This window comes from Cibotium barometz, unplaced genomic scaffold (assembly GCF_041138505.1).
Source record: "Cibotium barometz isolate CiBa-2024 unplaced genomic scaffold, ASM4113850v1 ctg419, whole genome shotgun sequence".
Taxonomy (NCBI): domain Eukaryota; kingdom Viridiplantae; phylum Streptophyta; class Polypodiopsida; order Cyatheales; family Cibotiaceae; genus Cibotium; species Cibotium barometz.
Window position 1 is genome coordinate 58,077 of NW_028229440.1, and position 14,536 is coordinate 72,612.

The following is a 14,536-nucleotide window of genomic DNA, read 5'->3' on the forward strand; positions in this document are numbered from 1 at the left end:
AATACAAGCATCAGTACAAAGGACTAAGAGGCTAAATCATACAATAGGGGGGGGGGGGGAAAGCCAAACAGGTGGCCTGTAATGCCAACGGGGGAATCCCGTGTGTAAGGTGTAGAAGGGGCCACAACGCCAGGTGGTGTGAAAGGCCTGGCGCCGCAAGATCGCCTCATCCGAGTCGCGTCGGATGCGGTCATACTGTCCTTGCAGGGTGTGGATCAACTCCTGCCAAATCCCCCGTACAGTCTTTGCTGGTGGCTCCAGTCTCCCCTCAAAGGCCGTAAAGCGCCGGGCCCTCCAGGTGAACTAGATGGTGAGGCTGCTGAGGAGCTCCCATCGTAAATCCCTCTCTTGTGTCCAGCTGGCGGACGAGAAATCCGGTGCCGGAACCAGGCGAGGCTGGCCCCTAATGAATCTGATGGCCTGACTGTCCTGCTCCATCTCATAGCCCATAGCAGGCCCTGACGAAGTCGACCAAGCAGCGGCACCCCACGTAAACATACCCTCTGGAGAGAGGGGAGCCAGAATACGCAGCATCCGTAGCCAAATGTACTGCGCCTGAGGGCAATCCCAAAGGCAATGTCTCTGTGTCTCCATAGGGTGGCCGCATCGGACGCAGGCCGCCGGAAGACCGCTGTAAACAAGCCAAGTGCCAACTGCTGAGCCCCTGTGGGCAACCAGCCACTGGAAAGTCGAGATCCCGCGGGCCTGTCGACTAGCCCAGAGCCGAGCCCAAAAATCCTCCAGGAACTCCTGTGAGAGTCCCTGTAGCCGCCAATGCCCCGCTGCAGCTGGAGAGACCGTCCTCCTCGCCGTCAAAATATGCCGCCCCAGCCGAACAGTATACTGGAAAAAGGTAATCTCTGTGGCCTCAAGGGATGCATAAGGATCATGCCACTCGTACTCCCTGGGGTCCCACTGTAGCCGGGCCAAGGGGTGTAGCCGGGCCAAGGGGCGCGCTGCATATGCCCATATGCGCCAATTCGGGAGCACATCAGCAGGGTCGGGGTCAATATGCCACTTCCGAGAAGCGGCGGCCACTACCCGTATCCTTTGAAAGGTGCACTCTGCAACCAAAGGCGACTCCACCTCCACTCTCTGAAGTCTGCCCTCATCCTGAATCTCATAGTAGAGGCATCTGCCATCCTCAGTGCAAGCTCTGACAGCAATCAGGATCTCCAACTGTGTAAAGGCTCCCATCCACCGTGGGGCCACTCGCTCGAGAGGCGTGAACCACTCCTCTGTGAGTGCCTCCTGAATATCATCCCTCATAATCAACCCCCCTCTGAAGTGACTCAACCTCTGCACTTGGATCTCCTCTGGGAGACTGCAGAAGGCCTGCCAATCTCCAAAACTACGTGCTGGGCCTGCTCTGCTAAAGGTCCCCAGGCTAGACGAGGTCGAGAACCCAGCATATGACCCTGGTCTGTACGAACCGCTGGGCTCCAGACGAGCGGGATGCTCAAAGCAAATCTGTCCTCCCATCCTCCACTGAGGCCTGTCCTCCTCATCTCTATGAAGATCCAGTGAATCTCTGGTGCCCAAGTGCCCCCTGCTGGGGGCGCCCGAGCTTGCAGCCGCTGCAAGAGGAGCTCTTTCCAAGGCTCAGCGCCTGGAAGCAGCCCCCGAACAATAAGCTTCCCCAATAAGGCTCTACTCTGATTGACTGGATCTATAATGCCCAAGCCTCCCTGAGCCAGCGGAAGTGTAATAATTGCCCATGCAACCTTTGCCCGGGTTGGCTGACCGTCCCGCCCAGACCAAAGAAAGTTCCTGATCAGCCTCTGTACTTGGCTGATGCAAGAGGTCGAGAAGATCCAGCAAGACGTAATGTACCACATGGTCGCTAACAGCACCTGATTTGCCACCACCATCCTCCCAGCCAAGGTAGTCGAGCTGTACTCCAATACAAAAGCTTCTTCCGAATGCTCAGAAGAAGCGGGGCAATCTGCTGCTCAGGTGACAAATCTAGTCCAATCTGGCATCCCAAATACCGCACTGCTGTGCCAGGAGGAATCCATCTAAAACCGGGGTCCGGGCTCCATGCCGGAGTGGGAGCACTACTGATCCAAAAGGCCACTGTCTTGCGCCAATTGATCAATGCTCCCGAAGCTGCACTAAAAACCTGGAGCGACTCCTCTGCCCGAAGAAGATTGGCCTCTTGGCCATGCAAAAATAAGCCCGTGTCGTCTGCAAACTCAGCATCGAGCAGGTCCTCCCCCCGGACTGGGAGCTGGAGTCCTCTCAAACCAACCTCCTCTGCCGTCAAATACATGCTCATAGCCTCCGCAAAGAAGAGAAAAAGAAAAGGGGCGAGGGGACACCCCTGACGGACTGATCTGGTCAGCTCAAAACTCGGCCCCCGTCCTCCTGCAATCAACACCTGGCTGCGAGCTGTGGAATACAGAGCCGCCACCCCTCTGATCCATCCTGGCTCAAAGCCCAAGCGAAGCATAGTGCCCTCTAGGAAACCCCAATCAACTCTATCGTATGCCTTCTCGAAATCGAGAAGCATCACGAGCAAGTCCTCGCCAAGAAATCTAGCTCGGGCCGTCACCTCCCAGAAAGTAAAGATGTTGTCAAGGATACTGCGCTCCTTGACGAATCCTGTCTGAGTAGCATGAATCAACTCCCCCAGGAAGGGCTGGATCCTCAAACTCAGGACTTTTGCCAAGACCTTGTAGAGAGTATTGAGGATCGTAATAGGCCTCCAATGCCGAATATGATCTGATACTCCCTCCCCCTTGGGGATAAGATAGATGAAGCCTTTGAAAAGCTCTGTGGCATCACCCCAGTGTCCAAAACATACTGAAAGCCCCTACGGAGGCCTGGCCCCAAAGGGTCCCAATAGCGCATAAAAAAGGCCGGCGTCAGTCCGTCCTCCCCTGGGCAACTATGTCGCGGCAGGACCCTCAAGGCCTCGGCAAGCTCAGTCTCTGACAGAGGCGCACCTAGAACTGTACGCATACGATCTGTGACCCTCCTCTGCACATGGGCCCACACAGTCTGTCTGCAAGCATCTCAATCCTCACTGGTTGGCTCCGCTGAAAGCAGGTCTCTATAGAATGCAGTGGCAATGGCTCTGATCTCCCCGGGCTCAGTAGCTACCGATCCATCCGGTCTACCAAGCTGACGGACTCCTACTCGAGCATGGCGGGGTCCAGTGATCTCAAAAAACTCTCAAGTCACTCTATCACCAAGCTGCGTCCACTGAGAGGCCTGACGACGATAGTAAAACTCATGTCTCTGCTCCTCTGCCTCTGTAACCTCCTGGCGTGCCTGGCTCAGCTGGGACGCCATCCACTCACATGCAGGCTGCTGCTCCTGAAGGCGCTGTAGCGAAGCAAGGCTGCGTCTCAGCCGATGCTCCCGCCCGCGAATCTCTCCCAGCCGTGTCAAAGCTGCAGCGTGCAGAAAAGAGCTAAGCTCGATGAGTCCCTGGGCACACTGGCCTGCTGCATCCTTGTCAGAGCACTGACTATCATGCCAGATCCTCTCAATGTCCTCAGCGAGACTGGGATCTGTAAGTACCCTCTCTGGGATCCTCAACTGCAAGCTGGGCTCCCGTGTCCTCTCCTCCAATGTCAAGATAACTGGCGCATGATCTGAAAATGAGGTGCCAGCGAGAATGCCGATGGAGCCCCCTCGCTCCCCTAATCAGTCGCCCACATAAAAGCGATCAATCCGTGATAGATTAGTCCCTCCCTGCCGCCTGCGATCCAACCGAGAGAAACTAAGACTATCCTGAGAACGGGAGAAGGCCCCATGCTGCCATGCATCAGTGATCCTCAGTGACATGCAAAACCGGTCCCAAGCTGCAAGCTCCGTGCCGTGCATTGTAACATGACTGCCTCCCACCCTATCGGCCGGGTCCTCAAGCATGTTGAAGTCTCCCCCAACACACCAATGTGCGGCCTCTGGCAATGCATCCGTAACTTGGGTCCAGAACTCTGCTCTGGCACTAGCATGATTGGGCACATAGACGTTGAGCACGCCCAATAGCTCATCATGCATCCTCAGAATGACATACTGTGCTCTACCAGCCACAATGATCCCTCGATCCACAATGGCCTGCCGCCATACATTTGCAATGACCATGCATACTCCTCCCTGTCCACCCAAAGGACCAAACCTTGCAGACCAAAAGGTGTCCCATCTACCAGGCATCACCGAACCATATCTCCGGATCCTGCTCTCACCCAAGTGGTGCTCCTGCATCATCAAAATATCAATGCTGCCACCAACCAGGCATCTCTGAAGCTCCTGCCTCAAGCAACCACGATAGCGTATAAAATGTGCTCCGCCAAGGCCCTGTACATTCCATGAGATGATCCTCATGGATGCCCTGCTGAGGTGGAGGCTGTCTCAGCCGTACGGCGGGCCTTCGCAAGCGGCTTGGATGGAGAGTAGTCCCCATCCGAGTGGCTACGAATTTGCCCACCCGGTGTACTGCAAGAATCACGGATCAGGCGCCAGTGGCTGTGGCCCATGGCGACTGCCTCCCGCTCTGACAGAGCAACCTCGTGTATACATACATATCCAGGGTCGCGTGCTAAGTCTGCCACTATGCGAACGACCAAATGACGAATCCCTGAGGTATCTACACTCCCGGGATCCAAGAAAGAATGAGCCAACTCCCATAGTCGGCCTATCACATCTGTCACCTCCAGATCGCTCATATGATGAGAAAACTCAACTGCCTGAGTCTTCAAAGTGCTAATAGCGAGCTCTAGAGTCCACTCCCGGTCGCAAGGGCCACATAGAGGGAACGAGAAGGCCACCGCTGAATCTAGTGCCTCCTCCCCGCGGGCCGGAGGTATCACTACATGAACTCGGATGGGTGCTGGCTCATGGGGGCCCTTTGCTCCAAAAAGCCGTGTGAAGACGTAATCAAAAGCCTCCCTCCGAGCGCTGTCTAATGCCGAGGCGACTCAGCCGATTGCGGATAGATGAAATCCGTGAAGCCCGAATCGGCATGGTAGGTCTCCTCTGTGGTGCTCGAGCGAGGTCGGTACTCAGCGCCCTCCGGACTGCAGGTGAACGCTAGGGGACTGCCAAGGCCTCCTGGGAAGGTGAGGCAGGCGGAGGGGGAGGAGGGGGGGGCGAGGGGGGTGGAGAGGGAGCCGCTGCCGAAACCGGAGCAGGGACGGGAGGAGGCGAAGGTGGAAGCGAGGCGGTGGGAGGGGACGGGGGTGGGGGGGGTGAAGGAGGGGGTGCTGGCATCTCCTGGTCCTCAGTTGTCGCCGTGGGGGTCTCCTCCTGGAGTGGAGCAAAGCTGTTCCTCACGGGAACCCAGTGAGGCTGAGACTGTGGCTGCTACTGCAGCGGTCTCTGGGCGTGCTGCTGTGGCTGTCTCCCTCGGCGGTGCCCGTGTCCAGGCTGCCACTCCGAGGTCTCTGTGGCCTGAGCAGGTGTCCCGGAGGTAGCCTGCCGAGCCGCATCTGTGGGCGGGCCATTAGTGGCCTGCTGCTATGGTGAGGGTCAGGGTCTCCTTCGAGGGCAGGCCTTGGCCAGATGACCGACCTGCCTGCAAATGAAGCACTGGTTCGGGAGCCCCGAGAACTCCACTCTCTGATCTATCCATCCCCCCCCTATCCTAGGTAGTTGAATGACCTTAGGAAGGGAGGAGATGTCAGACACCAACACTCTTACCGAAGGTAGCCCAGCTGCTCTGGCCACCACTGAAGCTGCTGAGGGGCCAGTCTCTAGTACCGAGCCCACCAATGCTCCTAGCCTAGAGAGGAGCGGAAGATACTCCCGGCGGAGTCCAGGGAAGCAAACTGTAACATGGAAAAGGCGCTCTCCCTGCTCCGCCGCTGTTGGGTCAAATCCATGCTGCCAAGGTCTGAAGAAAGCCCGAGCACCCTTGATGTCAAGGGGACTCATGGCAAGGACCTTGGCCACGCTCTGGGCGGCCTCGAACTCGATCTGGTAATGTCCACGGCCCAGTAGCTGTACGTCCAGGATCTTGCCCACATCTGCAAGAAGGCGGGCCTGGAGAAGATCCCGGATCTCCCCTCTGCTGGGGCGAGTGCCGACTATACGGCAGATGGTGGAATGAGCCTGGAGGCGTTCCACCTCTGCGGTGAGGCTCGCTTCCTCTTTTGGCGAAAGAGAAAGCCTGATGGGGGTGTCCTCGGGGGCGGGCGAGGGGGCTACGGATGAGTCCCTCTGAGGCGGGGCGGGAGGAGCCTCCATCAGAGTCTGAAGCTACGGCGAAGGCGAGGCTAAAGCGGAGATCCTGCAAGAATCGAGCTGCACACAGAGAGGCGGTAGACGGAGAAAAAGAGGGAAAACAAACCCCCTGGGGGCGGAAGCAAGAAAAGGGAGGGGGGGTGAAAAGGCGAGGGAGAAGCCCGGGGGGGGGGGGGGGGGGTGGAGAGCGAGGGGGGGACGGGGCGCTGCAAAGGGGAGGAGGGCGCGAAAGAGGGGGGGGGGGGGGGGGGCGAAGGTGTGGAAGGGCGGCGGGCAGTGCAGCTAGGGAGGGGGCGCAGCAGCGAAGGCAGGCGGGGGGGGGGGGGGGGGGGCAAGGGGAGGCGCGAGGAACGAAGGGAGGCGAGGGGGCGAGCAGGCAGGGAGGCGAAGGGCGCAGGTGTGCAGGCAACGCGAGCAGGGAGGGGCGGGAGCTTCAGCAAGCTAATTCCAATAAGTTGTGGGTGGCCTTTGGATAAGTAGTTCTCAGTAATTTGTTGATCCATCAATGCAAACTGTCACTTCAGAACACGTGGTTATTACATTCACACTGCTCTTGTGACATAGCGGAAGCCTTCATGCCTTAATCACAGCCCTTCAGCACTCTTTAGGGACATTAACAGCATGAGAGGAGAGAGAGATAGACTGATTTTCAGTATATGTATTATGTACATGGAAAAGGTTACTTTTATGCTTGGCCATAGGTCTTCCCAAAAGGGTTATTGACTACCGATGTTCAATCTCCAAAAGCAAGAAAGATTAGAAATGAACTAACATGCTACGTTCTTATATATGGTGCTAATATGTTGGTCGGCCAGCTGATTTGTCCTCTGTGACATAAAATGCCAAACTCTTCACCATAATTAGTGATGAATGCTGCAAACTCTCACACAATGCTACCGACTGATAGTCTATTGCTGCCGACCTGATTATGTGTGCTGAATTGGTGCCGTCCTGATGCATGCTGATGAAGATGCCCTACAGTCTTGAAGAATTCATCGAAATCAGCTAACACAAGGGAGAAACTGATGGAGAAGGTGAAGAAGGTTGCTCAAATTCCCGGTTTGGTAAGAAATGCACAAGAGCAATAAGAAGGTAAAGTAATTTGCAGATCTCAAAATTGTGCTTTTCATTCTTAAAGAAAATACTCCGCAAAAGGAAAGGGTTGTTTTTTTTGGGGGAGGGGGGGGGGGTGGTGGGGGTCCAAGCCATTAGGACTCACTGAAATTAGGGTTTTCAGCAAAAAGACCAGAAATTACAGCAATAAAGAGAGTTGTTTTGCTGAATTTCAGTCATTGAGAGTGTATAGGAGAGTGATTAGCATCCGGAATCACTCTTGGAATCTTGAAAATCACCTTAGCAAGCTTGGAAATGGAGTTGGGAAGGAGAATGTGCAGAAAATACAGCCCAACAGCGCTCATGAAGGAGGCGCCAATCTCTAGATAGAGGAGGAGGAGAGAGGTGGTGAGTTGTCCAGTGTAGGTGGCAGGCATGTGCTTTGTGGAGTAAGCTAGAGTGGACACATGGCTGGTTACCTTCTTTGTACAAAGGAGATAAGGTCTTGGGCGGTGGACATTGGGTTATGTCCACCTCGGGACATTAGTGTGTGTGAACACCGGGTTGGTCATAATTTATAAGTGAGTTTTGGTCGCTCAAAACTTAATGAAGTGTGTACACACTCACTTATAAATTAGTGCTAACACCTAAGGCCAAGTTTATGACCAATACTTACCACATGTCACATGCCACATAACCATGTCAGTAGACACACGGTTCGCGGGCAGGCGTCCCCTTACTCGGAACTACACATTGGTCAAGCAAGCATGAAAACAGCATGCAATTTCAATTGCAAGCAAGCACATAAAGATGCTATGCAATGCAGCATTGGTATGGACAATTTTCGTTCATGAGACTATACCAAAATAGACGTGCTTCAGGCAAGTACACGAGGTACCAGACCCAATAGAACACCAATCTACCAAGCATTTCCGGGCATGTACATGGAGGCACAAGTCCCAACGGAAAGCCAAGTCCACAGTAGCACATGAGTGGCATCAATCCCTGGCATATACAACTTCCATGGACACGAGTCCAATGTACATACATGATAAGAAAGCACGGGTGGACCAATTGGGTGGCCAAATGGTGACACTCACTGCAGTGTATGTGTGGATGATCATTCAAGTTTCCATTGTCCCTCGAGTTTCTGTTTTTGTTTCGTTTTCCTATCTTGTTTCTAAGGTATCCTCTGCTATTTTTCCCCACTGAATTTTATCACCATCAAAGTATGGTTTACCCCAAGTCTTGTTTCAAATTCTCTCAACTTTGTGTTTAATTTCTCTATAGAAGTATACTGTTTGTCTATACTAAGAAATTTTAAAGACCTGCTGTTTCCTAGCCCCTTTTTCTGTCCCTAGTTTTAGGCTGTTTTGATTGATCAGACATTAGCCAGTTCCCCAAGTGTTTTTTTTTCAAGTTTTTTTGTGCAACTATGTTGATTACCCAGCCGTGTCTTGCATGAGATAGCAGTGGTTAGGATGATTGTTTGAGAATCACAATGGATATGATCAGGTGTGGTTCTTACCACCCCGGAGTCTACCAATATGCAAACTACTTGTTCTGCTCTGAAGGGTTCCCTAAGACTGCACATGGTTGGCATTCAAAAGTAACCCATGAGAAATGGAGGTGCATACCTTATCAGTGTAGTGTGGTGAGAGTGTCTTGAATTAGGGTGTTTTTCTTTTTGCTAGGTGGATTGTTGAGCAAGTTTTTGCCAAGCTAGAGGAGGCTAGCAACAAAGCAAGAAGCAAACAGCCCTCACCCTCCAAGGACCCGGTTGTGGATGAAGGCCACAGACAATAAGCTTTGCGAGTAGACTCAAGCTTGCTTTTTTTTTTTTTCGTGAGTTTGGGAAATAATCTGATCTTTCGATTCGTATATATTTCTGCCATGTAAGCGAACATGCAGACTTCTTTTGAAGTTGTCGTTCAAGTTCTAGGAAGCTGGTTTATGCTAATTCTTTCTTTCTGAAGTGGTGCAATAGCTCAACTAGCTACCTTGTGCGTGCGTGCCTGTGCTAGCCTTCATCATGGCTGCATCTGCCTTCATCTCTTGGAAAGTGATAGAAACTCAGTATGACAATTTACCCATGCACAGATGACCACTACTTGGACATTTCTTTATGCATGAACTCCATACCTACATTTGGTAGTGATGATGTGAGTGGGATGCTATAGCACATAGTCTGTGCTATGCTTAATGGATTTGATGTTTTGAAGCTTTGTGAGTGGATTTTCATGGAGTTAAGATCACATTTTGGTATCTATTAACCTGGGGAAATATTTGTACGTACACATGTGCATATGTGTGTAAGTATGGTCTTACCTTAATTAAAAAAGGGCGATTTGGCATTTTAATGCTTCAGTAGCTATGCTGACTAATGAAATCAATGGTTTCCTTGAAGGTCATTGGTTAACTGCTTATCATCGAATCCAACAAGCAGAGTTGCACTGACCAGCTGCCGCAATGCTTTTACCATGGTTTGTAATATGCCTTCTTAATGTGATATAAGGTCTGCAAGGTCACGGTAATTCTAGATTAGTTCTTATTACCGTGGTCCATGTGTTCTAAGTTTTGGAGATCTTTGTTCAGTTGGCTCACAAAGAGTTCTCTTTGACCATTCAAGTCTTTAACTAAGATAATTTTTTCCATGAGTAGATTGCAAACTTGTGTCTATATGCTATTGCCTACGTGATTTTTGGAGCTTTTCCGGCGAAGGAGCATTTTGATGTAGAAAAACAGGTGACAATGTCTAAGGCTTTTTTGATGAACAAGAAAATGGTATAGTTTAGGCTTTTGTTTGCAATTTAATCAATCCTTTGAAAATAATCTTAATCAAATTTGAGAAATTAATTAAAATTTTAAAAATGAATGTAATTCAAATTAATTGTTTTGAAAGTAAAATAAATCAATGATTTTGGAGATAAAAAGAATCAGAATTTTGAAAACGATTTAACTAAATTATTGACAATGTTGAAATCTGTTTGCAAATAGCTTCTCAAGTAAAAGATGTAAGGCCCTCTTTCTGAATAAAAGTCATATGGGGGATATGTTTTGCAGTACCGTTGGATTGCGCAGATCTCAATATTCGTAGGCTGTTGCTTTATTCTTATCTTCTTTACAGGAGTAAAGGAGCCAAGGTATGACAAAAAAAACTCATGTACTTGGTTTTTGTTTATTACTTCTTTCTATCCCTAGCAGTGCAATTGTCCGACCAGGTACCTTGTGTGTGTGCAGGTGTGCTCGTTTTGCCATAGATGAGTCTGCCTTCACCTCTTAAAACGTGCTATATATTAGAAACTCAATGTGGTGGTTTATCTCATGAAGATTTGTCCTCTATGTTGGACGTATCTTTGTGCATGAACTGGCATCAAGTATATTATATGCGTTAAAATACTTTTGAAAACATAAGAGTAATGCCCTTAAAATTTTTGGACTTTCGTATGTTCATTTTTTACAGGCTAGAACATCTTTTGAAGCCCATGGATTGTCCAAGAGTCTCGTGCATATCTTGGTTCAAGAAAGTCCTTTATTATCAAGTGGCTCTTGTTTATGTTATTACACGTCTTGCAACGAATGTATCACAGGCAAGCTCTTTGGTTCTAAAGGTTTTCCATTCAAGTCACTTATTAAAATTTTCCTAAACTCTAAAGTGTAAATCCCAACTGTGAGCGCTAAAGTCTGGTTGTGAACTTCAAGTTAATTAAAGCCTTAGCTTTAAGTAATAATTAAAGCCTTAGTTTTAAGTAATGTATCGGGAGTGTAGATGTGATTTTTGAGTGGAAACATGAAAGTTCCATGCTATTGGATTACTAGTGGGAAGGCGGACCTACTAAAGGCAGGATCACTCCATGCTCTATGTTTACGAAAATAGATTCTTTCATTTGTAAGGGAGAGAACACGAGAAGACAGATATTAGTAGTCTTTCTTACAACACTATTGGGGGGAGGTGTACTTTCTTGCTAAGACAATAACCAGTCATTTTGTTCTGTGGTCTTTCATGCAGGCATTTCTTGCATTTTATCTTATCGATGACCTTGGCATGAGAGACTCCGCAAAAGCTGCGGTATGTTTTGCTTATTTAGTCTATTTATAGCACATGAACTTCAATCTTAGAAAGTTTGACAGTTTATATTGGCATCCCCCTGGGCCCTCCCTCTCTCCCCTTCCCTTCGGTGGGTTGCTTAACTTTATACCAAAAGTGGTTACTGACTTTCCACTTTTTTTTTTTGGATGGATTGACAAGGTTCCAGCTGCAATATATGTTTGCAGTTTCCTTGTATCCATAGGATTGCAGGTATACCCTTGACATCTGCACTTAGCTTTGGAACTGACTAACAGGGAGCTTACAAGCTTTCTGTCAGATCACATGCGTATGGGCCTATTGATTGCAGGAAATGGGAGGTTGGACGGGAGGACGCATAAAGTTCTTTTTCTCTGTGGGTGCAAGTCTTTGGATGATCTCTGGAGCTTTTATACTTCTCTTAAGCAGCAGCACCCAGAACTTACTTTTTCTTTTGTCGGTGATAATTGGTGTGGCAAATGCTCTAATGACAGTATGTCTTCAATCTCTAAGACCTATTACAAATATATTTGTCCCTTGGGTGCCATTTCAATGCTATATTGTAATTATTTGTTATCTTTTAAAAGCTTCGAGTGGATATCAGGTTCCACTTACTCTTGAATGCTTCGTAGTTCAAGTGTTATTACATGCCCTGCATTCCTGTTGACTGTAATTGATTTGTGGCCTAAGTTTGAATCACTCTTTCAGGTGACGGCTGTCAGCATGGAAGGTATCCTGGTGGGGCTAGATGTCAGTGGATGCGCCTTTGTTTATGCCTCTCTTAGTTTCTTGGACAAATTTTCTTGTGGCATTGCTTTGTATGCCATTGAAGCATTCAATTGTAAGCCCTTCTACATGTTCCCCTTTATAAAAATTCAATTTATGTTTTGCTCAGCTGCCTCATTGGAGGTTTAGGATGAGGCCACTAACAGAAAATATGTGACTTACTGATGTTGATGACCCAAGGGTAGTATTTGTCACCTTATCAGATCTCCTGCCTTAATCCCACATATACTTGACTGATCCTCCCCCCCCATGCCAAGAAGACTGTTCTTACATGTCTTTCAACCTTACCAGTCCAATCAGCCCACTGCCACAACCCCAATAATGCTAAACGATAGATTAGCTGTATGTTTATCATGTCAGCGTCATCATCAACATAAACATAGTGAGCGTTATGGTGAGGATGTGGATACACGTGCAAATATATCTCCGTACGAAGGAGATCTCATGCGTGTGTGATGTCATCCTCATTCATCCAGAGTATCCAGCATAGGGGAGTCTATGACTCTGCCAAGAGGCTCACCATATCTAGAAAGGGAAAGAAAGAGAGATATATCAACGTCTCCAAAAAGACCCAAAGGGTCTATGAGACCATCAAGGTAGAACAGTATCTCCATGAGAAATGCTAAGTCATGGAAGAAAATCTGAGAAAAGAAACTAGTTATAAGATCTTATAAGCTCCCATGATCAAACACAAGGTCCATCCGGTACTCATGTCAGCTCTTATGACCTCTAGAGAGTTTAAAGTTTTGACATGGGATCAAGCTCATAAGATCACATATGAGCTTGACATTACAAGAGCTCATTTGAGCTAGGTAACAATACCTGAGCATACAAGAGCTCAAAATAATAGCTATTCAAATTTCATAAGGTTACATAAATGCTCTAAGATTTGTTGTCATAGGACATCGTAATATCTCATTTAATCTCATATTTGGCGGCTCCTCATGATTCTCCACTGGTCTAGATTCCTTACTTTGGGAAACTGTTTCTTGAGCCACTTTTGCTCTTATAAGTTCAATGGCACCTTCGGAAACTCCCTCTTGTTGAGCTTGATCTTTGGGGAACTCTTTACACTAATCTTGGCTGATGCTGCCATATAAACCATGCTCACCGATACCTCTGGTTCTTTGGTCGCTCACTCCTTTGAGTTAGGACTCACAATTCTCTTCCTAGCTTTCCCGGCCTTGAAGCTCCTCCATCTTTTGCCGGAGTTGGGCTTCGATCTTTGCTATGCTCTGTTGGGATGAGGCTTTGGACTTTATCATCCTTTCTCGGGATGAGGTTTTGATCTTTATCATCCCTTTTCAGGATGAGGCTTCAATCTTTGCCATCTTTGTTGGTATGAAAATTTGATCTCTTCGTTCCTCAGATGGCACTTCTGGTAGGTTGACTTCATGATGAGAAGAGGCTGTCTTCCCTACCTAAACTTGACTTCCTTGGATGGCACTTCTCGTAGGTTGACTTCATGTGATGAGAAGAGGCTGTCTTGTGTACCTAAACTTGACTTAATATGCATGCAGACTATTACTATGTGCAAGACCTATGTAGAGAACCATAGTGCACAATGCACATGCTCAAAACTGGTCGAAGATGTAAAAATGCAAACCTTGACTTGGCTGCAAATGCAAAAACGCAAACCCTAATTTGTTGCATGCACTTCTGAAAACCCTAATGCAAAAAATGATACCTAGGAAGAACCTCGGTGCTTTGATACTAGTGTAACATGCTAACTAAGTGGAAGCATGCTTGATCTGTGATTAATGTTAAACATCGCAGATTAACAAACAACTTGTAAAAACACAATAGACAAGAATTGTAAATCCTAATGGACTTTATACTTCGAAATTTGAATATGTACAATGATGATCTTGGATCTTGACAAAGATTCAATTCATACATGCCTATCTACTTTGCATACATAAGGTTCTTAGCTGTCCTTCACTTGTATTGAAATCTGGAGGCGGGGATCTTGGAACTAAACTACCATGATTACAATTAAGAATCACGAAATGGCACGAATGACATTTACAACACCATAAAGATACAGATAAAGATCGTAGAACATATTCCATACTTACCTTGAGCAAGCCCTCGCCACCGGAGATACCACCAATCATACCATCCATGTGGCTTATCCGGAAGACATCTCCATCGGCAAGGCGCAGGAGGCCTATGCCTTTTTCCAAGGCCACAAGCATGCAGATGAAGAGGACGACCTTGAAGATTACTCGGAAGAAAACCAGGGCGACGAGCACCAGCCTTCTAGAGAAGAAGCTCCGCAAGCCAATGAGGCACACTCTTTTGACAGTTTGGGCGACAAGCAAATACCCAGGATCCACCCTGCCCACCGCTCCAATGTGCCGAACTCTACAGCCAACTCATGCCCCTCCTGTCAATCTATCTGCACCATCCCCCATGGGATTTCCTACTTTGTGCACA

General features: G+C 48.6%; 1 protein-coding gene across 1 annotated transcript in view; it reads left to right on the forward strand.

Annotated features, from left to right (window-relative positions):
• Window positions 1-14,536, forward strand: part of LOC147602589 (uncharacterized) — a 42,776-nt gene that overhangs the window by 17,997 nt on the left and 10,243 nt on the right. The window contains exons 3-10 of the mRNA XM_086797844.1: window positions 9,653-9,728; window positions 9,907-9,990; window positions 10,309-10,388; window positions 10,709-10,835; window positions 11,255-11,314; window positions 11,495-11,545; window positions 11,643-11,804; window positions 12,020-12,152. Coding sequence (XP_086653970.1) covers window positions 9,653-9,728; window positions 9,907-9,990; window positions 10,309-10,388; window positions 10,709-10,835; window positions 11,255-11,314; window positions 11,495-11,545; window positions 11,643-11,804; window positions 12,020-12,152 — 773 coding nt within the window. The remainder of the gene's footprint in view (window positions 1-9,652; window positions 9,729-9,906; window positions 9,991-10,308; window positions 10,389-10,708; window positions 10,836-11,254; window positions 11,315-11,494; window positions 11,546-11,642; window positions 11,805-12,019; window positions 12,153-14,536) is intronic.